This window comes from Akebia trifoliata, chromosome 8 (assembly GCF_017979445.1).
Source record: "Akebia trifoliata isolate Shusen 1 chromosome 8, ASM1797944v1, whole genome shotgun sequence".
Classification (NCBI taxonomy): Eukaryota; Viridiplantae; Streptophyta; class Magnoliopsida; order Ranunculales; family Lardizabalaceae; genus Akebia; species Akebia trifoliata.
The window spans coordinates 39,371,449-39,398,116 of record NC_141382.1 but is presented as its reverse complement, the minus strand read 5'-3'; the positions used below and the strand labels follow the sequence as shown (position 1 = coordinate 39,398,116).

The following is a 26,668-nucleotide window of genomic DNA, read 5'->3' as shown; positions in this document are numbered from 1 at the left end:
TATTAATTATAATAGAATTTTCATCGTGATATTGAAAGAAAGTAGATTTCTTGTTTGTTGTAGGGTTAGTTCTAGAAATTGTTGTTGGTTTGAGCTTGAAATTGATCAAAAGATGAGGTTTCTAATGTAATGATTGAATTTTGAATAGAATGACGTTGGTCCCTTTGATAGATTTTTTATTATCAATTTCATCACAAAATTCTGACATTTTAGTGCCTATAATTGTGTCGATTATCAATTTTAGTATTTATGGATAAACATTTAAATGGGACACTTTTAATGATTGTAATAGATTTAGCTTGTAACTGTCTCATGTATGTTTCTCTCTTTATAATAATATTTGTAGTGATGGAAATTCGAGAAACAACTTGATGAGTTCTGATAATGCATAAATGTTACTTATTTTCACATAATTATCATGTAAATAGTTCAAACATTCTTTGTTTAAATTCGTTGTGCGATAATTCTTTTAATTGTGGGATAATCTCAATCATGAAACTTAATTTTGGAGATTATGAGCATGATGGGGCCTAATTTGATAGTGTAGGTGATTATTTAGAGAGATTTTAAGGTTTATCTATGAATTATAAGGTCTAGGAAAGAGACAGGGGGCACATATATAAAAGTTTCTTTAAATGGACTTGTGGAGGCCCTTTAATGCTTTACCAACATATAATTGGAGATGGCTCACCCAAGCCTACTTAAAGACCTTTTTTAGATATTGAGCATACTCTCTTTCAAAAGTTATAAGAACCTTTTAGATTTTTCTCGAGTACACCATTCTTATCAATGTAAAGAGAATGCGTCTACACCATTGATCTTGGAGCTACCACATGATAAGATTTCACCACCTTAGGACATTTAAAATAAAGTCAAAAGTGATAAGACATGGGGTCAATTCTTGCCTTGTGCATACATGCACATCTCAACCACCCCCATCTCATCTCTTTTTTTGGATTCTACACCTCAACTTATTGATTCTCCAATGCCTATGTTGTGCATACATTCACTAAGAACCAATGTCTTTCTTATTGAGCTTTTCTCTACCATCTCTTCTAACTCCTCTCACTTACTTGCACCAAAATATTGAGATTCTTTTTGAATACTTGAAGACCACATCACCATTATTCCCCACATATTTATTAACCACCTCACTATTGTAGACACCTCATTTTTGCATTCGCCTGATTAATCAACTCGTCAACCCGATCGCAACGATTCCCAATGATGTATGTTTATTCCATTGCTTTATTTTGTTACCAGATATGTTTCAGAAATCCAGATGAGGTATCTCAAACTGACAAAACATTAGAAACCACGCTATGCTAGAAAATACGATCCCAGAATCATAGAAATCATCATCTTGCAAACAAAAAGAAGCTTCACGATAAAAATCACTAAAAATTGATCAAATTACCAAAATACCGCTAACATCAAAATATCCTTAGAGCCTACATTACGCTTAGGAAAACCCATTCAAACACATAAAACAACAAATTAAAATCAAAGAAATCATTTCACCAATTTTCACCTAATTCGACAAAATTACGAAAATGCCCCTCATAAAGTTCATGATCATTTCACACAAAAAAATTCATAAATGACACAAACTAATATTTTCATTGAATTCCTTACGAAAAATCGATTCTAAAACATCTTAGAACATTAAAAACCGACTTAAAACGCGAAAAGTCCTCTCCGGGGGCAAAATGGTAATTTCACAATTTTCATAAGTAAAAATTTCAAAATTAATAAATAAAATATTAAATAAATAAATTAAAACATTAATGAAATTAATTTAAAATTTTGAATTAAAAAATCGATCAATCGGGCTCTCAAGTAAAATTGTTGAGGGTTCGCAAGATATTTCTTTAAGGACCCCTCTATTTTGGGGGTCCAAAGAATTAAAAATATAATAGAGGAGGGTTCTCAAAAAAATTAAAGTCAATCAAGTAAGACTAAAGTCAAAATTAAAGTCAATTAACTAAGACTAAAGTCAAAATCTTAAAGTCAATCAAATGAGACTAAAGTCAAAATCTTAAAGTCAATCAAATAAGACCAAAAGTCAAAATCCTAATAGAGTTTTAATTAAATAATAACTCTATCTAATAGAGTTCTAACTAAAACACAACTCTACCTAAAATAATTCTAATTAAAACATAACTTTACCTAAAATAATTCTAACTAAAACATAACTCTAATTAAAAGAGTTATAATCAAACACTAATTCTATCTAAATCAACCCTTAAAAAAATTTATAAATAGAGGTCATCATACCCTATTTTCGTATAAAATCATAAATCCTAAGAGAAGTAAGTCTAAAAGCCCCCCTAACCTCCCATAAACCCTAGGTAAGGAGCCCCAACTCCTTACCTAACATCCATTATTCGATTTTAGCCTAAAAAACACCTAAAAACCCTTCAAAACACTCTAAAATCCATAACGAATTCGAAGAATCCAAATCAAAAAAAAAAAGATACCTTGCCTCGGAGATCAGAAATCAGATCCGGAGATAAAACGAAGCACGGAGTACGGTACAAGGAGCAGTTTTTGTCGAATCTGAGGGGACAAGATCTTTTGCGTATCGAAGGTATAACTCCTTATTTTTTTTATTATCTAAGTCTATTAGCAATGTAATTTATTTGGGAAGTTAGTAGAGACCGACTTTGGCCGGGCGGGGTTGGTGCCTAACACCTTCCAACCCCGTAATGTGATCTCCGGATTCAGTTTTCTTCAGTAGATTATTTCTTTATCTGTTTAGAGTCAGTATCCGATTCCTAGACCATAATAACTAGGTGGCGACTCCCAAACTTCAAGGGTCAAAAGCGGATCCGCGCACCCCGCAGATCGAGGGCGCTTTCAACCATCCACCTCATCATTTTATTTTCTTTATTAAAATATTTGATCATCCACTATTTTTCATCTTTTTAACTTTATCTCACTTCATTATTGGAGCTTGAGAGATTATTTTTTTCACATTTTTTTTATTTTCTTTTTATTTCATATTTTGCCTTTAACTTTACCATGATAAGCTAAAACCCCTTCTAATTATAGAGAGTAAATCATTCTCCATCTTCTTTGGAACTTAGAAGTATTTGTTTATGTTATATATTTTATTTCTCACAATTTCTCCCATGTCTTTTTTTATATATTTTTTCCTTCACACATTATGTTGTGTGTATTGTGTTGGTATTCATATTAATGAAATTTTTTTATGCATTTTACATTTTTCTCTTTTATGAGACTTTGTGTCATTTTTTCTACTTTGAATGTCAAACATTCATAGTGCTTAGGTTTTACACTAAATTCCCATACATTTCTAGAACATAAGTTGATTCTAGTTTGAGTTTCAATACTTAAAAATATTTATTGTGGAAAACCCTACATCTTATTTATACTTTGTGTTTATTAGTATACCTAAGAAGGGAAAAACATTCATTACTAAATCATTTTCATGTGATTGACTTCCATAATGGACAAAGAGGAAGGGATAGACCAAATCGCGATGCTCTAACATTTCACTTTTTAATTTTTTTATAAAAATTTTCAAGTTTTTTTCTCTACATTTTTAAAGCACACTACTTAATTTTGGGTACATTGCATTCACCACTTTATTTACATCATTTAGTTTCTTTTATCTTTTTTTTTTCTCCTTACTTTTTGTAGTAATCTTAATCTTATCCATCACCCCAATCCTTGTGTTCAACCTACCTAATTTTAAAACTTGTCTACAATTTTTCCTAGTTGCGTTATACTTTGTCACTTTACATCATAATGTCTAAGAATTTTTAATTGCATATATTTTACACATACAAGGAATACATTTTGTATTTTCTTAACCATTTTTGTATGTGCACATTAAGAACATAACAAGTTTTATTCGAGAGATTACTAGTAAGTAAATGAGACCTATATATGGTGAAAGATGAGTTGATTCCATTTATGTTCTCACTTGAATCACTTATACTTTGTTATGTTATTAGAAATGGTTTATTGTTAAATTTATATATTACGTATACTTTGTTATGATTTATTTAGATAATTTTTTGCTAAGTATGTATTTTTTTCATCAGATTTAACACAGATGAAAGAATAATTTATATTTATTAGTCTTGCAAATAACTTGATTATTTTACAATAGAATGTCTGAAGAAAATCGCATGTTCTAAATGGCACGATGGAATGATTATTTCTTTTATCATTAAATCAAACACATAAAATAAATATCGTCCATACCAAAAATAATTAAAAGATTTTAGATATTTCTTATTTACTAACCAAGTAGAGAATGGGGAGACATCATCAATAAAAGGAAACTGGGTTGTAACAAAAGATCAAGTAAAACTATTTAATATTGATAAGTTTTCTCGTCTTTTTAAAGAAACAACACGAGTGACATCAAAGGAGGATGTAGAGGTGAACCTTAAAATCAATTTAACTACAACTTTTAAGAAGTCTCGTGAAAAAAAAAATAATTTTTAATATACATGTTTAGACATTTTGATATTTTTATCAGTATTTAAGATGTTTTATTATGTAACTTAATTGAATTTGAAGACAATGTGATTTGGGATGATGTTTTGTTAATATATATTCTCATTAAATGGTGTATAACATCTCAAAATGGTATGAGTGTAATTTTATAAGTCTTTTAATTATTTTCTAAGGAGTTTGAAAAAGAAATTATCAAGATGTATATATAAAAAAAGAGAAAAATCACATTAATTAAAAAAAAAAGATTACATAAATAAGATAAAATAGATAGATATGATTCACAAATCAACAGAAAATACGACTAACAATAATAGAAATCATCAGTTAAACGAGATAGACATGATTCTTAAACAAACAAAAAATACCAAGAAGACTAGAATCTAATTGTCTACTAGGATTCTTAATTTATATCACTAATATCATTTTCATTAGCCATATGATAGGGTAAACATAAATTAAACTCATCTAGAAATTTTCTTATTATTTATTTACAAAATTACAATAGACATTAAGTTTATCATGTTGTATGTTGCACAGACGCATTCTTGCATTATCTTCTTCTACGTGTTGAACTACTTCATCAAATGCGGACGATGTATTATTTAACATCCACTTTGCTTCTTTTTTTAGAATTTTTTCTAAAATATTACACATATATACCCTAAGACATGATATTTTGCTTAGTAGCCAATGTTACTATTTGTTTCATTCACCAAAAAATTCTTTAATTGATTCAATAGTTTTCATATGTTCTCTTATATAAGTACGAGTTGTATCTTTTAAGTTAGCATCTTTTAAGTTTTTATTCAAACTTCTAAGTAGATTTTTCATTATTTGTTAATTATGTATCTTCTTACGAGTTATCACTATAATATCAATAGGAGAGTTGGAATCATATATTTTTTAAAATAAAGAAGTTAGAGTTGAATGCCTTTGAATTATTTATGAAATTTCCTTATATAGAAACCTAGTTTATCGAGTCTATCAAAATTAATATATCTGGCTTTCAAAAAAATACTCAACGATTTTTTTTCAAACTTCTAATACCAAATCAATTATCAACATCTTTCTTGTATATGTGAATACAATGTTCAAACTTTCACATAAATTCGTAATGATAATATCATACTTCCTACGTTCAAAATACACAGTTGCCCAAAATTTTTATTCTACCTTGTCTACGTACTCAATGGATTTTTCTTGGACAACCTTGATTTTGTTTAAGATATCTTTATATTTTTTTTGCTTGTATACTTTCTTCGTTTTCATCAGAAAAGATCGCAAATGATTATCTTTGAATATATTAAAGAAATTTTCAATGTAATGTCTCAATCAAATGGAATAATGGACTCCTAAAAATAAAAGTAGCATATATGTCATTAAGCACTTGTGTCAATCAATAAATGTAATCAAATGTTACTATGAAAAATTATTGTTGATAACAAATTTAATCAAACAACTCAAGAACCATCTCCACCCATGCGAATTATTTGTATGGACACCCCCAAATACTAGAGGCACAATTCCATTATGCCCATTTGATGCTGAAATAACTATCAAACACCCTTGTATTTTTAGGTTTAAGTGAGTATCTTCTATGGATAGTAATGGTCGTAAATGATTTTGAAACGATCAAATTGAAAGTTCAAATGTCCAAAAAAAACCATCAAACCTTTATTCATTGGTCAAGATTAGACGAGTTACACAATCAAGATCAACTCTTTTTAATTCTACTAGCAAAGAATGCAATAATTTGTATGATTTAGTGTAAGAACATATATCATATCCATTATCTTGGTTTTATTTTCAACGACTTTATACAATGGGCTTATCTTTGTTGTTATCTAAGAAGACGTGATAGTTCATTACTTACATAGTGTGGTAATTAATTTACTGGCAAACCACTTCTTAGTGACATCTCGCAATCTTTGATGTATGAAACATATGTGAAGATTTTTGTAAAGTATGACTTTAAATTTTAACAATCTTCTTTGTTTAATTCCACTAAGATGTCATTGACTATCTTCTTCCTTACAAATAACTATTATCCTTACTGAACATGTTTTATCTCAATTTTCTTACAAACGAGATATTTTGATATTATTTGCTTGAAAGTATCATAACTACTAAATGTTTAACCCATTTGATATTATTTGCATTAGGATTGATCAAATGAGTTTCATCCTCAACGACATGGTGATTTTGATTGACATAATAGTTATCAATCAAATTTGTTGATCTTGAGTTAAATTCAAACCACATTAAATTTGATTGTTTTGACCTAAAGTTTATAAACAAACAAATATAAATTAATTGTTGAATTGTAAAAATCCTAAGCATAAGTAATAAATGTAAATCATTACCCTTGAGATTCATAGGAGACATTGTTTGATCTGACCATTGTTCAAATCCTAGTTCAATATTACAAGTTCTTCTATTTTTTCTAGTAGATGGTGGTGAAGAAATCATTTGAAGTAACCCAATATTATTAATTTGTATTGTAGGACGATCATCATCCAAATTTATTTTTTGACATTGAAACCTAATGATATGACAATGTATAAATTAACATAACAACATATGTATCAGGATCGATTACACATACCTATTGTCATCATATGACTGAAATTAGATTATGACAGTCTATTTTTTTAATCCTTAAAAATTGAGCAATATCAAGATCAATTTGTTCAAATTTAAATGTTAGTTTAGATTAATTTAACATGATGTGTAAAAAAAATAAGGACCAATTATGAAAGCGGTTCAACGGCCCCAAAGTCTTCCAAGTCTCGTGCCTAGGTTTTTGGAGCGTCCGATTATAACGCATCCGACGGTTGGGGCTTAATATTACGATTTTATAATAAAATGTCTCGTATTTATAATCAACTCCCTCAATAATTATATTATTTTCTTTTAACTCCCTCTCTCTTATCAAATAGAGAGAACGAACCATCCTTTTTGTTCCAAACAGAACGAAACTTCTATAACAAGCTCTGTGCTTTCTCTCTCTCTCTCAAGTTTTAGATCGAACGACCCGACGCTTCTCGTCGTCTTTGGACCTCTCTCAACCCTCTATCGCCGTCGCCGTCAATCCATCTTTATTTCGGTCGAACAGGTATATATTTAACTAATTTTTTTTAATCGATTGGGTTTTTTTGTTTTAATTTTTTATTGTTGTTCTTGAACTTAAAAGATAATGTGGATGGTTTTTTTTTTTTAACAATTTTTAATTTTTTTTTCTGAACTCTCTTGATTTGTTTTGTTATTTGAAATGTCCTTTTGTAACATTTTTTTGTGTTGTTTTGAAGTTTTATTAGGGTTGGAAATTAATTTTCAGAATTGTAAGATTTTCCTGTCGTAGATTACCTTTGGGGGTCGTTTACAAGAGTAATGTTGTATGGACTCTCGTATAACAATGAGAGTAGGAAGACACTCGTCTCATGGAAGACAATGTACCTTTCTAAAAAGGAAAAAGTAACTTTAGTTAAGAATACGTTGGCAAGTATCCCAACCAAGTTCTCATCACTATTTATAATATTTAGGGGAGTGGTATTGCAATTGAATATATATTTATTTGCTTTTCTATATGGAATGATAAGGATGAAAAATGCAGGTTGCATTTGGTAAACTTGAAACTCATCTATTTGCCAAAAAATTGAGGGGTTAGATTTCAACACTTTTGGACAAATGTTTATTGAGATTTAGTGCTGATGAAAGATAGTTCATAAAATATAAATATAAACTGAGGAATTTTTGGTGGAAAAGTGGAGAAGTGCAATATTCCTTTGGTTGAGGTTAGGAACATGTCAATAGTATCTCATGTATCCTGTTAATTGGTTTTAAGAATCACATGGTGTTGTGTTTTAGTTAGATATGTTGTGTTTTAGTTGAACAATTAGCTTTTTTTAATGGGTAATTGGTTTTAATTTCTAGCCATATACTATGATTATTGTTATATTTGGTCGACTAATACTGCAGGATTCTGGTTTGATACTGTGGTCCTCTCCACTTTCATCAACAAACATATAATTCAATTGTTGAAGGGTTGAATTTTTGGTGTTTAATGGAAATTTCACTTATTTCGAACATGTCAAGTTCTTTTCACTCTTTTTTACCATTTTTTGTTTTTATATCTGGGGACAATGTAGTACATTGATTGAAGAATCAAGAGGCTTAAAGATTTATTTTGTGTGATAATGTCCCATGGTTTTGGAATCATGGTTGCTCTTGTGGGGATGATGACAAAGTCTAAATCAAACCTCTTTAATATTGTTTATGTTTCTCTTTCTCTCTCTCTCTCTCTCTCTTTTAAATCCCATATTGATTTGATCAAAATAGAAATAATAATATTATATTCATCATCACATCTGTGTTCTCATCTAATCCTACATGTATAAAATTGCTTGTTTTGTGAATAATCAAATATAAAGTCTATTTTTAGTATTAGGTGGGGACATATAATGAGTAAAAAAAATATGAAAATCCTAATTGATGATTTGGTATATGTTGCGCACATTGTTACAGGTATTTTGGATGACAAAATTTTACATCGTTTTTATTGGGAGTAGACTGGGATTTACACAACGTGGGAAGAATGTCGCAAGTATGCAAATGGATACAGGGTAATTGTTTTAAAGCGTTTAGGACGTTTGAAGAAGTCGAAAGGCATTTTTTGGCTAACAATCAACTTCACTATGGAAATCCAACACAATTCCCTGAAGAAAGTCAAGGACACGAGAAGAAGTCACAAATTCTTGAAGAAAGTCAAAGGACAACAAAGAGATCGCATAACTGCGAATGTCCATTGTTTTACATAATTTTTATTTTTACTATGTTTATGGTTGTGTTAATGGTGTATAAATTTATCGAATAGAAGTTTATCTGATGTATAAATTTATCGAATAGAAGACTTGTATAAATTACAGAGAAGGGTTGTTTTGTTATTTGTTGAATTGGGTTGGATTGAGGCCAATCAAATTTAACGTTGTTCTTCTCGTTAGTCTCATTTCCATTTGGGTCAACTCAAACTTTAAATTTTCTTCAACTTTATAAGACAAAATATTGTCCCAACCAATAATTTCAACATATATTCCCGTGATCAGTGTCTTTAAACTGTATTGGATGAGATACTAAAAAAAGAGAATCTCAATTTCAAAAGGAAAAGTGAAAATAATACAAATTCACAGTTTAGCATTCTAAGAACCTGTCTTGTAACATGATATTTTGAAGAAATTTCTTTATCTAAAAAGTGAAATCATTCTCTTCTTTCTTCCTCCCAACCTACCATTTTCCTAGTCAATGACAGTGTTGGATGGATTTTTGTTTTGTGGATCCAAACAATATTATGATGAAATAAGAATTTCGATATTAGTAAATCCAACAACTTATTAGATTTATACCATTTTCAATGTTACTTTGAACAAAGCATAAACCATTGAACATGAATTATCTTTCATTAAAACCACAGCGAACCTTTTTTGAGAATCTCATCCAAAAGAATGGAGGTAAACCATAGTCATTAGTCAAGTCAAGTCAAGTCAAAATTAGTCAAAAAGGTCTTATAACTGGTTGTGTTTTAGAAGCACCATTTAAGAATGCCATGCTTTTCAATCCTCCATTCCCCAATCGACCTGGCTGGCCTCTCAATCCTGAGTGTGTTCTTTCTTCCACACCCAACCCCCGATGTCCATCCTTTCAAGTTCAAAGGACTAACAAACCCATCAAAGAGCATAAGCAATTGCATGAAAAAATCACAATTAAACCAAAAATGTCATTTTATATTATAACAATATAAAGGTTGGCAGTGCGATTAAGATCACAACTATAAAAAAAAAATACAATACTTCTCATGCAAATAAGTATGAAAACAGTTGCTAAAATTTCATTCCTATTAGTCTCTCCCTCCCTCTCCCTCTCCCTTGCTAAAACCTCAAGACATCCTTTATGCTGCCTCCTTTGCTAAGAGCCTTTCCTTTGCTTTGATCTTGGCCTGTGACTTGGAACCCATAATTCCACCTCCCCATTTCTTTCGATGCTCATCAAACTTGTTGTTGAAGTTAGCCTAAAAATGACAGTTAATGTGAAGTTTAGGGAAATGACAGTAATTTCAATTGAATTACAATTTCAAGGTCAGGCCCAGTTATAGTTTTTGTCACCTTGATTGCCTCCACAATTTTGCTGAACTCCAATTTATCTTCGTTTTTCACTGATGTCAAGCACAAAGCTGTTGCTGTTTTATTGTGGACTACCTATTCAAATTGAAGGGAAAAAAATTAATAGAGTGAATACACACAAAAGATTCAACAAAATGGTCGTTCTATAAATAGCACGAGTGAAAAAGAAATTAACCGCTCCAAGACGAGCTTTGCCCTTCACAATTGCATAAGGAATCTCCATTTTACGGCACAATGCAGGCAATCAGAAAAAAGCTCGATTGGGTCCACATCATGAGCAATAACCACCAACTGGGCCTTGTTCTGCACAACAGATTGATACAAAATTATATATCAAGGATACCATGGATGAATAGTACAAAGCTATTGCTGGGGTTATCCATATTGTAGTTATTGCTGGCGTACCCAAGTGTTGCTCCTACCGACCATCCAATGGATCCATATTGTATTTGGAACTCATACCTACATCACCCATTTCACTTTCATGAAAACTTCAAACATACTATACATATGCAACCTTCAAGCATACCTACAACACCCATTTCTTATACGAACCTGATGAAATAGCTCTAGAGCATCTTCATACTTGTCCATTCCACATTGGCTACATTCCTCTCAATCATCTTCTCAAGAAAACCATTTGCTTCGCGGAATCTATCAGCACTACAGTAACCTTCAAGCAAGGCATTGTGAGAGAAAATCTCAAAAAATAGTTCTAGGTAACAAAAATTAAGCATGAAACCAAGTCAGATCCAAATAGCAGTTAGTGACCTCTCAGACAAGCAGAACTGCATTTATACAACCATCATATTTCTCTGCAACCGACAATAAAATAAAAAAATAAACAAACAAATAAATAAATGATTGATTCTAGAGAAGACACAAATATTATTCCCATACAACCTTCCCAACAGGTGTAACCAGACCAAGTTCACTAACATTCACCTATATTTTCTAGTTAGAAATTCCATTAACAAATAAACCCAGGAACAACTTTCTAAATAAGGATCAAATAGAGATATTAAAGGACTAGAATCACCCCAATCATGGTACCCTTAGTGATGACTTCCATGCATATCTTGTCAGCAATTGTTCATTGTGACAGGAAAATCTCTCATAATCTAACAATAGAGATATCTTGAACAGTATGATCTACATACAATCAAAAGAAAACTGATAAAATATCAAAACACAACCTTGTATACATATGTAGCTACCTTTTCATCCAATACATGAATAAAACTTTATTTAGGTCTCATAACTCTACCAAAAGGCAATGAAAATTCTATATTTTCCCACCAGCACAACATCACAATCTATTTAAAATGGCATCCTCTATCCAATTCATTGAAAAAAAAAAAAACCTTTGGCGAGTTCTCATTTCCTTGAAAAATCCTATTGTTCTACTCCATCCAAATTTCCCAATGCATGGCTAATCAGATTATAGACTAATTAATTGTCAAACTCAAGTTTCTGAATTGTTAAACCTTGAATTCAAGTTCTAAATTGTTAAAACAAAAAATAAAGAGTGTTTAAATGAAATGAGTCCATTGGCACTACTGTAGCCCCTCCATATCTGTTACATAAACATAAGATGTTTCAAATTAGATAAAAGTACAGAGATATAAAACCATTCCAAAAAAAAATTTGAAATTTGGTCTCTGATATCCATTAACACTACCGCAGTCCCTCCATTACTATATTCACACAGCACCGACGTCTTACCCAAACGCAATGCATCGTAATTGCAATCAATTTCTTGATCTAAATCTTGCACTTCCTCATTCACTAAAAATAACAAAGAAGGAAAAAAAACCTTACGTCATATTTCAATAGATATAAATGTGTATTATCTTACAAATATAAATTTAATTACCTTCAATAGATCCAATCCGCTTTCTGTTTTGATTTTCAGAACAAATCCGCTTGTCATGCCCAAGTTGTTGATATAATGCACACTTCTTTTTTTTCTTCTGTTGGGCCAACTCAACACTGCTTTTTAATCTACCAACATATTAAACATTTTCTTTTTCCTTCTCATCCTTCTTCCTACCCTTTGTTTGTGAGACATTTGGATTCAATAGTAACAAATCCATTTGATCATTACTATTTTCCTCATCTTTATTATCAGATGCGTCAACTGTAAGTTTCATTTCTCCAATTTTTTTTTTATGTTTCATTTAAGTCAAAGATTTTGTATCCCTCGATTGAAGTTTCTGCAATACAAGCTAATTTAGTGTCCTGTTGACATAGGAAGCTAATTCTCATTGCATCCGACTATTCATTTTCATTGTCCATTGTATGTGAACCCATAATTCTGAATTTACGGTTGACTTCTTATCTCCATCTTCTAAGAATATAGTGGGACAGTATACTATAAATGTCATGATGAGCAAAAATCGTTAGAAAATATCAACAAAGTATTCCAAGAAATTCAAATTTTTTGCATTCACAAATTCCCTCGTATGTTTTCAAATTAAACTTCACCATGAACTCCTCAGGTGCATCATATTTACATTTTACCACATACAATTGATATCCATTATCGATTGTCCATTCTTCTTCAATTCTAAATTGAATCACTTTGACCCATTCTTGCTTAAATTTCTCAAACACATTTTTAGTGTATAATTTTGTTGCGTGCTTTAAAAGTAACTCACCCTTATAAATACATCGAAACTTATACTCTGAAATGAAATCTTTTTTACTCTCTGCATCTACATTCCTTTGCAACGTTTGCTAATGCTTAACAATAAATTCTTTGAGATTTGACCTTGAAATAACGAATCCATCGAAAAAGGCATTGATACTTTCACTATGACCAATGATATTCATACCAGCAAAAAATGTTTGGCGATTATAAATTGGCACCCACGACTTCCTTATTTCAAATAATTGTTGAAGCCATTCGTTGTTTTCCAATCTATTTTCCACGATCACTGACTTTCATTGCTTTTCAAAGTCCTCAATCATGTATGTCGACCATATACAATTTCTCATTTTACCTTTGAAGTTAGTATCTTAAGAGTATATATGAGATAATTTCTCAGCAAACTTCTTCTCGATATGTTAAATACAAAGACGATGACGAGTGTTGGGAAACACTTTGGCAATTGCATTCCGTATTGCTAAATCTTTATCTGTGATTATGGATATTAGATGACGTCCTCCCATTACTTCTAGCCATGTCTCAAACAACCATATGAAGGTTACCTCTATCTCATCTTGTAGAAGAACACCCCCAAATTGTATTGACTGAAGGTGATGATTTACTTCAGTAAATGGGGAGAACGACATACTATACTTGTTTGTCCGATAAATTGTGTCAAATGACATCACATCCCCAAAATATTTATATGCCATTTGTGAACGAGAATCAACCTAAAAAAAGTTAACTACCCTACATTCGTTATCACATTGTATCGCATACAAAAATTGTGGATTTTCGATTTATTTTTTCTTGAAATAGTTCAATACTGATTATGCATTACCCCCTTCTAGTTTCATGTGTCTAACATCTCTCAAATGGTTGTAACAATCTCTGTTATCAAAATCGATCATGTCCCCACCTAAAATTGATGCTACTTTTCCAACTGGCATGTTTTCTCTATGGAATGCTTCGACTAAATTCTTAGTTACTTTTTGCATGATTCGATTTAACCTCATCTTCATTTTCCTAGCTGGTGTAACTACTTTATGATTATGGTCATCATTAAAAATTGATACTTTCCATTTAGTGGTCCATCTGTCGTTTAAAATACGCATAGTTGCGTTACATTCACATCTAACAATGGAACAACTTCTTTTTTTCTCGATTTCATCTTCTTCTTCTACCTTCTTTGATTTAAATTTACCTTGATGTGAGCAAACGTATGTTATTCTAGTCGGTTCATTTGAACCACGTCGTGACTTAGTAGTGGTTCGAGTTTGAATCTAAAATCCTTGTCGACGTCCATAATCCTCATAATACTTTTAAGCTTCTTCACTTGAGTCAAACAACATCCCCACATAAGGTACTTTTAGATCTTCAATGTCTTTGTTAGGACTCTAACAATCAACATATTCATCACTATCTACTTCAACTATCGACGATCCCACAATCTCATCAATAGGCATTCCCTCATTTTTGTCAACACCAATCTTATCCATAATGGACTACTACAACTGAAAAAAGACCAATAAACTACAAATGATTCAATTTTAACATTTCATAATTTCTTACAATAGTCAGTCATACATGTTACCTACAAATTCTTCCAATTCATCATCAATCATAACATAAACTAATTTTAGAGATACCAAGGATCATAAACAACAGTACTTAGAGATAGCATCTTACGTATTCATATTTGAAGTATTAAATTTACATTGTGGCAAATCAGACGAAGTATCTACACTAGCCTCACTAGAAAGAAGATGGTCTCAATATATCTTGTTTCAATATATGCCCCTTTATATTATATAAGATTTTCTACTTAGTGACTCATTCAACTCAACTTTACAAAGCATCCAATGCAAATAACACAAAAGGGGATATAAAACGAATCAATGGATGAAATATGTAATAAGTTTGGAGGAGAGGCATCGACTCTTTGTTCTCAATGCACATATCAAATTTATCCCTCACTACACAGAAACTGTTGAACAAAATTCTTGAAATCCTTCACAAGTCGTTTATAGACAACATCCTCGACTTCTGATATAAAATTCTTACCATTACCTAGTGCTAACAAGTACTCGGCAACTGTTGTTAATAAACCCAAACTATTGTTTTCCATTTGATGAACCCCCCATTTTGATGAAATGGAAAAATTTTCAAAACTGTCTCCTAAACTTTCATTTATACAGAGCAAAGGATGGGATAGGGACGTAGTCACTATAAGATGATGAAAAATAGTTTCAATTACTTCTTGAATATGTGGTGTCACAACAGGAGCCTCAATGATTTTTGAACTATCAAAATCCGATTTCACAACTAAAAGTTGTGCCAACATATACTTTATGAGCTCAAGGCAAGTTTCAGAGAGCTGTTCCAGTTCAACTGGTAGTTTATCTCTACAAATGGACTGTGTTTAGTAGACCCAGAATAGTATATAACACAAGGAAGCAATGGAGTCATCAGTTGAACCGTCACATTGCTTGGTTCGAAGAAAGTCTAGTATTTTGGGGGAACCCAACAAATTAGAACTTCGAATTCCTATAATTGCAGGAAATAGTACATGGAAATGTGCATGCTTCAAAAAGAAACATAATGCAAAACTAAAAATTCAAAATTCTTACAATTCTGGAAATTAATTTTCAACCCTAATAAAACATCAAAACAACACAAAAAAATGTTACAAAAGGACATTTCAAATAACAAAATAAATCAAGAGAGTTCAGAAAAAAAAAACTAAGAATTGTTTAAAAAATAAAAAAACCTTCCACATTATCTTTTAAGTTCAAGAACAACAATAAAAAAAACAAAACAAAAAAATGTTACAAAAGGACATTTCAAATAACAAAATAAATCAAGAGAGTTCAGAAAAAAAAAACTAAGAATTGTTTAAAAAATAAAAAAACCTTCCACATTATCTTTTAAGTTCAAGAACAACAATAAAAAAAACAAAACAAAAAATTCAATCGATTAAAAAAAATTAGTTAAATATATACCTGTTCGACCGAAATAAAGATGGATTGATGGCGACGGCGAGAGAGGGCTGAGAGAGGTCCGAAGACGACGAGAAGCGTTGGGAGTGGAGGATCTAAAACTTGAGAGAGAGGGGCTGAGAGAGGTCCGAAGACGACGAGAAGCGTCGGGTCGTTTGATCTAAAACTTGAGAGAGAGAGAGAGAGAGAGAAGGCACGAAGCTTGTTACAGAAGTTTCGTTCTGTTTGAAACGAAGAGGATGGTTCGTTCTCTCTATTTGATAAAAGAGAGGGAGTTAAAAATAATAATATAATTGTTGAGGGAGCCGATTATAAATACGAGATGTTTTATTATAAAATCATAATATTAAGCCCCAACCGTCGGATGCGTTATAATCAGACGCTCCAAAAACTTAGGCACGAGACTTGGAAGACTTTGGGGCCACTGAAACCTAACGATATGATAATGTATAAATTAACATAACAACATATGTATCAGGATCGATTACACATACCTATTGTCATCATATGACTGAAATTAGATTCTGACAGTCTATTTTTTTAATCCTTGAAAATTGAGCAATATCAAGATCAATTGTCTAATCAATTTGTTCAAATTTAAATGTTAGTTTAGATTAATTTAACATGATGTGTAAAAAAAATAAGGACCAATTATAACTTCTTAAATTGACAATCTATTACGAATGAACTTAACCAATTCTTTACAAATCATACCTAATTTTTGAGATGTGAATTGTCAGAATAAATAGTTACAGAACCAATTGTAAGTCCTTGCACTATTCGACGAGAAAGCAATTCTCTTGTTCTATAATAACGTTTACAAAAATTATTGTAGTAGAGAATATAATTCTATAAATGGGAAATGAATATATATTTATTTTAGAATTAAGTTTAATTACCTATTTTCTGCTTAGAATATCAAATATAATCATTATTGTAAAGTCAGAGAATATCATACATAATTAACGATATTTAATATTTTTTAAACTAGTGTACTTATGATTCATACGAAGTATAATTTCAACAATATTTGGATTCGTGCCATGATGTTGTCGCCTACTTCCCACAGAAGACCTTGTAGAAATTAACTTAAGTATAAGTAGAAATAAGATTATATGAAAATATGTTGTAATATCAAGGAAATGTAAACACTTTGATTACATCAAGGTTTCTAAAGTTATATGTTACAACGCAATATGATCATCATGATCATCAATGCAAAACACAAATGTAGTACATAATTGTGGTACATGCGCAAATGTATTTGCTATAGAAGCATCATCTACTTTGTCAAACTTAATAAAACTAGTAGCTGTCACTGTAATAGAGTACTTAAAAAAGACACTGACTTTAAATCTTCTCTTATATAAAATTTATTTGTAAATCTACTACACAACTCTGGATATTTTATCATTTTTTCTACTTGTACAAGTCTACTTATACCTCCAATATAATTCACAGTGATATCTTTACTAATCCTCCCACCATAAAAACAAATAATGGACATCTTTTTAGTGTTCATCTCGTTCGTTGATTAGGAACATCTTCATCAATAAACAAACAATATAAATGTACATAACATCGATTCATGAAAAAAAATTTAACTCACTATAAATTTCAATGAATCAATAGTTAGGTATAATAATAAAATTATAATTGTTCCTCTTATTTTAAGACATAATCAAGTAATTCATAAAAATTAATTTTTCTTGTTAAGTACCGATAAAGCTAACTAGTTATAGATTTGACACCCAAACAACTATTTAATATCATCAACCACTTAATAATGGACATAATCACAAACTACTAATCTTGAATCTGAGTTTAAAAGTATAAAACTACTGTATATGGAATACACAGGTAGAGTAAAATCTTTTGAAGGCAAAAATAAATGTTGTATAAGGACAACTTCATATAGTAAAGTTTTATACAAACATAATTCAAACTAGTAAGTCATCAACATAATTCATAAGTATTAAAATGTAAGAATTTCATAGTGAAATTGATAATCGAAAATTAATAAAATGGACCAAAGTTATTCTAATCAAAATTCGATATTTACATTAAAAACTCATATTTCGATCAATTTCAAGCTCAAGCCAATAAGAACTAATCCTAGATCGATCAATTTCAAGCTCAAACTAACAATAATTTATAGAACTAACCACCTATTGCATATTCTAAATCGAGAAGTCCTGAGAAGCAAGTTATTGAAATCCTAATTAAATAAAAGAGATAAAAAATTACTTACATTGTTTTCGTGAAGGAAACTACAGAGGAAGAGATCCCGAGAGACGATTAACGAAAGTAACAGACGTGACAACGAATGTGTAGAACTCTAGGAAAAAAATTAGAAACTTCACTTGATTTATTCAATTGATGGAGCTTCACTCGTTTTCGTTAATTGAGTGGTAGAGAAAAGGTGAAAGAGATGGAACTTCATTCATTTTTGTCTATTGAGTAGTATATAGTCGATTCCTCGATTGAGTGCAGAGTCAATTCGTTGATTGAGTGGCATAAAAAAGGTTCGTGAGAGAGAAATAACTAAAGTTCATAATCTAAACTGAACTAATTCGAGCGGGAGAAATGAGATCGTAAATTGTAAATGAGAGGGCATTTTAGTAAAAAAGAAATATGAATAGTAAGAAAACGACAAATTTTCTATATAGCTTAAAAGTATATTAAATTTCTTAACTTTTATAGTTGTGAAATTATTAGTTAAAATTCTCTTTATGTTATGGTAAAATCTAAATTTAGATTTAAATAACTTGTATTTGAATAGTTGAAAGTCTCTAAAATAAGTAAGTATTTTATATTTATTGCAAAAATGACACATTGAAAAATGAATTTGAGGTCGTGGGTTCAAGTTTAGCTTACCCCTAAAAAAGATCTATAACAAAAAGACAATTAAATATATTTTTCTCAATAACTTTGTTTGTACAATACTTAATACAATCAAATTATTTATAAATCAACCTAAAGATTTTATTTGCATATGTTACTATTTTGTATTTGAATTTATTTATAAATATTCTAATTATGTTGCATGCTAACAATAATACAAAATAGAAGTAAAATAAATAAATAAACAAATCTTATAGAAAATATCACTAAGATAACAAAAAAATAAAGAAAAAAGTAAATTATAAGGACAAATAAAAAGTTAGAGGAGTAAATGCATTATTTAAGAAATAAATAAAAATAAAGTGAGGTAGGGGCGAAACTAAATGGAGACTAGGGGTTTGTGGCCGCCATAAAAAAAATTAAAAAATAGATATATACTTCTACACTAGAACATGATTGTATGTAGAGTCATGCTCTCTCCCCACCCCCTAAAAATAATAATAATAAAATAAAATAAAATAAAAACTTTCTAAAAAGAGTCTGACTAACCATACTTACTTAATAAGGTTTTCAATTCTTACTAATGGTCATCGAGCTCACCTTGCGACATCCAAAAACATGATCTAATGCCACAATATTGTAGAAAATAAAATTCTATCAACTTAAAAAAAAAATAGTATTTTTCACCAGTGAATTTTAATTTAAAATATGAGAGTGCCATGGAAGTATGATAGCCATTAATTTTCAAAACCTTGGATCAAGCACAAATTTTTTATTTTATTCTTTTATCTAAGTTTTTCCATGAAATATAGAGGACTGTGGTGTTGGATTGCCAATGTGGTAATCAATTTGAGCTCAAGGACCCTTAGTAAAAGTTAAGATCTTACTAAGTTTGTAAGGAAAGTGTTTTCTTTTGAAGTTGTGGCCCACAAAATTTTAAAAAATTATGTGATATACAACAGAAGATGTTGTGTAAAGACTACGTCTAGTCTAACTAATTTAATAAGATTTCAAATCTTACAAAGATTCATTGAACTCACCTTGTGGCATCCAAAAACATTATCTAATGCCAAGGGGATATAAAAGGCAAAATTGTATGAACATTTTTAGACTAACTTAGAAAAAAATCCTGTTTCACCTTTAACTTTTAATTTTAAATTTGGAGTTCAGTGGAAATTGTCCATTTACAAAACCTAAGATCAAGGCCCCATTTATACATATGGATTTTTTCCATGAAATCTAGAAGGTTGTAATTCATGGTGTTGGATTGCCAATTTGAAAATCCATTTGAACTCAACAACCCTTATTATATTAGTAATGAAAGTCTTTCTCATGTGCAAGTTTTCATGTAGGCCTATTTTTAATTTAAAACAATAATTAAATGGGTTTTAACATTAAAAAGTGAAAAATGTTGATTTTGTAATTTTGAAAATTAACCAACATGATCATAGAGTCATGTGATTGCAATTCTCAAGACCTATTTAAATGTAAAGGTGGGGGTATTTGTGAGATCAAATTTTGTGTAACTCTTTCTACTCCACCTTCTCTATAAAAATATATATTTTATTAAATGGTGAGAGATATTTCTATTTTATTAATTAGTGAGAAGGGTGTCATTGTTATTTTACAAAATTTACAGAGACCCACGACTCTCAATTTGTCATTTGATCTGCCTCTTTAAGGAGTGTCGGACACATCTTTGATAGGAGATCCTTCTCTTTTGAATTTGTCAATATATAGAATCGATATGTTTTTGTAAAGCGTTTAAAGAGTTATAAAGTACATTTAAATTATATATAATCTAACCTTAGTTCTTCTTTTACCATAAGAATATGTAATGCCACTTCTATTATAAAAATATATACATTATGATTCATATATTTTTATTTTATTTTTCGACCCCCCCACAACTGAACATTTTTTGGTCTGCCTGTGCTTTTAGGCGCTCATGGTTTGAGGCGTAAGCCTTATCTACTTTTATGTTTCAACCTTATGCCTTATGGCATTTTTTATGAGCCTCATTTTGAAGTGCATCATGAGGTGTAAGCCAAACACACCTCTAAAAATATTGATTCAATTCATATTGGATTGAAAAGTAGTTAATCCATGTACCCCAATTTTGATTTAAGGAATCCCTCTACATTAGTCTTTTATATTAAGAAATTCTTGTATTTTTAAACTGATGACATACCCTTTGACCTAGTTCCTTTTCTCTAAACTAATATAAATGACATAAATGCCCTCTAGGATGGTTATCCAAAAGCTGTGATTACATCCATTTTAGAAAGGAAATTTCTTGAAGTATAGGAATGGAGTTTTTGTCAGTGTGTGTGTGTGTGTTTTTTTTGGGTGTAATGATTTTCTAACTCATCTCTGACAAAATAGCTCAAGAATTCATTGACGTGGCATGTGCAAGAACCACTGAATTTTCCATCGGGATACACAACAAATCCCCATAAACATGTGCAATTTTGTATCCCAAGGGAAAAAAATCTACAGTTCTTGGACATTATTCTGTTAGGTTGAGTTAGAAAATCAGCACTTTTATTTATTTATTTAAATTTTGGATTATTTTATAATTTATCAATTATTGTACATTTTTTAAAAATTTCAAAATAGCACTGTCATGACAGGAGAAGAGTATAATGATAAAATAAAATATTATCATCATAACCTTGCATAAAAGTAAAATAGATAGATAAATAAAAAGTCAAACATTCCAGATTACTAGATCCGACGGATCCATATATTAGACCCGGATTCAAATAATCTTAAACCCGATCCATTAATATGTTTTTTGGAAAATATTGACGGTCAAGATATGTCCACGATATCCAACAGTCAAGGATTCGACTAGGGTTTTACAATTTGATAGTATATAAAGCCGCGAAAAACCAAGTGTCCTCCGACGAAACCCTAATCTTCCATACTAGAGTCCTCACATCAAAAATGGTGAATCTCTGCAACTTTGATGTTGATGTTGATTTTTCTCAATTTTTTTTTTTTTCAATTGTTCGATTTCTGTTTTTTCTACCTTGTTCACGTTAGAACTTCTGTGTGTTTTTTTTTTTTTTAGCCTTTCAAGCGATATGTGGAGATTGGGAGAGTTGCTCTCGTGAATTACGGGAAAGATTATGGGAAGCTCGTCGTGATTGTCGACGTAATCGATCAAAATCGGGTAAATATTTGATTCAGATGTTTCATTCGTCACATTTGTGTAAATTTCTGAAACAAACCGTCATGTAAAGGTTTTATGTGTAGCTTAAGGGAACTTAACTGAAGTAACATTCGTATCTCGTTGTGCATTTTGAAAATATAGGTTTTTTTTTTTTTTGGGATTTTAGTTTGTTTTCGTTTTTGTTATTTATGGGTTGAACAAAGTTCATGGTTAAGGACCTGTTTGGATCGCTATTTGTTGCGTCACAGGGTAAAAAAAGCCTTTTTTTTGCTGGAAACAATATTGTAAATAATGTCTCATTTTGTAGGGTAAAAATGGCGATTCAGACATGTTATCCGTTTTGTGTAAATTCCAAGTACATAGTTTCGTAAATAATTATGAACACTATAGAATATTATGTGTACTTTTGAACCCTGATTTCTGGCACATCAAACTTGTAGATTATTATTCTTTGTTTGAAAATCGAAGATTCATTGCGAATGGGCATTATATATAGGTGAACCGTATATATATTTATATGATTTAAGTGGAAAGACTAGGAATGAAGAATTAGAAGCGAGTGCGTGTAGGCAAGTGTGCACAAGTAGCTCCAATAGATAATAAACTAAGAGAAAGTTGGCGAGATGATTTGTCCATGTTCAATCAAGGTTGACAACAACCCCAATTAGAAGAAATGTTCAAGTTGAAAGTCTTAGAAGAGCGAGTAGAAGACCCAAAAGAACTTGGATGGGAACGGTGAAAGCATATATGTATTCTCTCAAACCAATTAGCGTAGCGTAGTAGCTAAGGCATCCCTTTAAAAAGGAAGAGGTCTTGAGTTCAAGGTCCCCTTGTTGGTCATCCATAAGGATTTATCCCTTCTTACTTAGTAAGTGTGGTTTGTGGGGTATTGCACGTATCCAGGGGATTTGGGTGAGATATGGTGCTATAAGAGGCCAATTGCCTTGCCCCCACTAGTCGGGTCTGGAACCCTTGTTATCATATATATATATATATATATATATATATATGAATTCTTTCAGTAACAGAAGACTTGGCTTTGGAGAGAGAGGAATGGATGAAAACAAATCGTTTAGCGAACCTCAAATCTTTGGGACAAGGCTTTGTTGTTCTATGTTTATTGGTCATATGGGTTTGATGTTTGTCACCCCTTTCTTGCTTTTGCTTCTTTTAAGAGTTTCATGTAATTATAACATGTTGAAAAAGTATGTTTGACTATGTTGTACCCGATGTTTTGAACTTTTTGGCTTTCTTGCTTTTGTCACCTTGTGACCATTGTTAGAGCAATTTTGTTTAAAACATCAGTCTTTTCACAGTTATCTTCCCAATGTAGTGTTGATCTTGTATGCTTTATTATTTGATAGGATGATCTTAGTACCTTGTTTACGTTAATGTTTTTTCCTTGTTGTATATCTATCAACTCTTTGTTTAGTTGTATTGAATGTGTTATGTGAAGTCTTTTTTCCTTACATTTTTTTTATCTTTAAAACCCTTAATGAAGTTAGGCAGAAAATTTCACAGACCTGCTTTTTCTCGTAAATCCCTTGAAAAATTCTCGTAAAAAATTCTCACTTTTCAAACCTAAAAACATATCATATTGTTTTCTTTGGACAAGTTCTTATAATATTTTTGGTTTAACGGTGAGAAGCTTAAGTTCTAAATTGGTGCTAGCTTGGTATTAAATGTGGCAGGCTCTTGTTGATGCTCCTGATATGGTGAGAGGCCAAATGAATTTCAAGCGGCTCTCGCTGACAGACATCAAGATTGACATTAAAAGGATCCCAAAAAAGAAGACTCTGATTGAGGCCATGGAAGCTGCAGGTGAGGAGTGATTCATTTGTCTCACCACAGATTAAGTTAAAATTTTCCGAGCACTGCTTTTAATGAACTGTTTTATAATGATGGTAGACGTCAAGAACAAATGGGAGAAAAGCTCTTGGGGTAGGAAGCTGATCGTGCAGAAGAGAAGGGCTTCCCTCAACGACTTTGATAGGTTCAAGCTCATGTTAGCAAAGATCAAGGTTCGTAATAATTCCATTTGTATTTGTTGGCTTCATTAACTATTGTCACGTGTATCCAGTTATTTCCCTATGTAAAGAAAGACATCAACCCATGTTGGTGTCTGACCTTGGGTCGATATATTGATCCACATTGACCTAATGGACTTATATTTACAAATGTAAGGCTTATTCCATGTGGAAATAGACCTTCTGAAGGAGGTGGTATGCCAGATGCCTATGTGTGTTATAGGACGTTTTGTTTTCTTTCTTTCTCCTAACCATTTAATGCATATTGCCATAAACAAACTTGTCTAGCCCTATCACATCCCTTTTTGAAAATATCTTAATTCATGAGTAGAGAAAATACTTGTCCAAGTTGATGTACATTAAAACTATATATATAATAAAATAAAATACAACTGTAGGCCCACTTTGCTACAGTTGTATGGTGGATGTGACAAATGTCCCACCCGCTACAGTTGTTTGGGACAAACATCCCATCCATCTCTACTACCTTTTCTTTCCACCTATTCAATTTTTTTGTCTTTCCTCTCCTCTCCCTCCCTTTTTTCAATAATATCCCTCCAATTTTACTATCTTTCCTCTTTTACCCCTTTAACCCACTTTTTATCATCTTTCCTCATTTCCCCTGTTCTTAATAATACCTCTCCAACTTTACTATCTTTTTGTTTTGACCTTAAAGAGGATGTCATTGCCGTGGGCATGGGCGCACTATTTTATATATATATGAGGGTGGTTCATGGGACACATGTAAAAACAATGGTTTTTCAAAATATGGGTTAGAGGTTTTGGATTGAGCTGATTTTTTTGCGAGGATGGTCACTATGATGAGAAGATTATCCTTACAAAAAATCAGGTCAATCTGAAACTTCTAAATCCATCAAAAGTGATTTACAAATTATTGGCAAAAAATTGACGGTGACACATTCTAAAATACTTTTAATGGGGTTTGAAGTTTCAGATTGGACTGATTTTTTTTTCGGATGATCTTCCCATCATAGAGATCCTCACAAAAAATCAGCTCAATCCAAAACTTCTTAACCCATATTTTGAAAATTTATTAATGTTACATTGTTTTTACATATGTTTCTTCATATGTACCTTGATCCGTTCCCTATATATATATATAAATGGGAAAATGCTGAACCGACTTCTTTCGACACTGCGCTCAATTCACTGCACTGACGTGGCAATGTGCTGAGAACCATATATTTTTCCTTGTAATCTCAAGGAAAAAATCTATGTTTCTTTGCACATTGTCACATCAGTGCAGTGTCGAAGGAAGTCAGTTTAGAACAACTCTAAAAAATGTGAATGAATCAAGATGTCTGAATTATGCTATGTGCAAGATAACTAATTCAAAAAATCGTAAACCGGAGAAAATCTAATCCATAGATACCAACTTTCAATTAGGTACACAAAATTCAAGGGCACTAAAAAATTCAGCTTAAGCATCATTCAAACTAATTTACCTCATAAGTAGCAGAGTTCTTCGTGTTGAGTTGGGCTTGGCTTGATTGTAGTTTAGACTTACAGAGTTGTTTTTAAAACCTTGGAAATATATGTGGTTCAATTTTGCATTTAGCTTATGAGTTGCTTTTAACTGTGCATCTGCAGAGGGGTGGACTTATAAGGCAAGAGCTTGCAAAGTTGAAGAAGCAGACAGCCTCTTAAGAGTTGGTTCAGTGCAAATTTCAGTTTTGTTAAGTGCTTTGCAAGTTGTGGTTGTTATTTTCAATTTGTTTTCATAAATTTGGAGATTCAAAGCAGTTTAAGTGAAACCATCTCATTATGTGTCATTTTTGTCACCAGACCCAGTTATTGATATTAGCTCTAGCTGATTTTTTTTTTTTTTCCGAGGGAATTCAGGTGTTCTCCAATTTGCTCTAACTTGCAAAATGTGTTGCTCCTACTGGTTCTATCATTCATCTTTCTTCGATTTAGTCCATTCTAAGAGTGAGAAGCCTACAAAAGACTGCCATCAATAAACTAGAGGGCTTAGTAATTTCAATTAGAGGAATGCGTTAGTAATGGACTTGCCCTCATGATGGGGATACACGTTGAGTGGAATGGTGGAATAGGATTTGTTTAGCTGTTTCCACATTTTTGAGATTAGGCTTTGTCACAAAATTTTATTTTATTTAACTTGGAAAAAGTTTCTAATGAAACAGATTCATTGAAGAGGCTAAGATTTGTCGGGGTCGTAATGCCAAAGGCCCAAAAACCTTAGAATTATTCACTAGTTTCCTAAAGTAAGATAAAAAGAAGAAACAAATCATTTGAAACCTGAAAAGGTTTTTATGTTGAAA

General features: G+C 31.2%; 2 protein-coding genes across 2 annotated transcripts; one reads left to right on the top strand and one right to left on the bottom strand.

The window, feature by feature from the left end:
* Nucleotides 1-10,261: 10,261 nt before the first annotated feature.
* On the bottom strand, nt 10,262-10,972 carry LOC147396778 (large ribosomal subunit protein eL8y-like). The gene is made up of 3 exons (XM_086451938.1): nt 10,843-10,972; nt 10,650-10,742; nt 10,262-10,555 (listed from the first exon to the last, which is right to left on the bottom strand). The coding sequence occupies exons 1-3, from the start codon at nt 10,888-10,890 to the stop codon at nt 10,436-10,438; spliced, it is 261 nt and encodes an 86-aa protein (XP_086308064.1). The 5' UTR covers nt 10,891-10,972; the 3' UTR covers nt 10,262-10,435.
* An 11,006-nt stretch (nt 10,973-21,978) lies between these two features.
* On the top strand, nt 21,979-26,158 carry LOC147396777 (large ribosomal subunit protein eL14z). The gene is made up of 5 exons (XM_086451935.1): nt 21,979-22,112; nt 22,237-22,338; nt 24,030-24,159; nt 24,247-24,359; nt 25,977-26,158. Exons 1-5 carry the CDS (start codon nt 22,110-22,112, stop codon nt 26,031-26,033), a joined length of 405 nt encoding a protein of 134 aa, XP_086308061.1. The 5' UTR covers nt 21,979-22,109; the 3' UTR covers nt 26,034-26,158.
* Nucleotides 26,159-26,668: the final 510 nt, after the last annotated feature.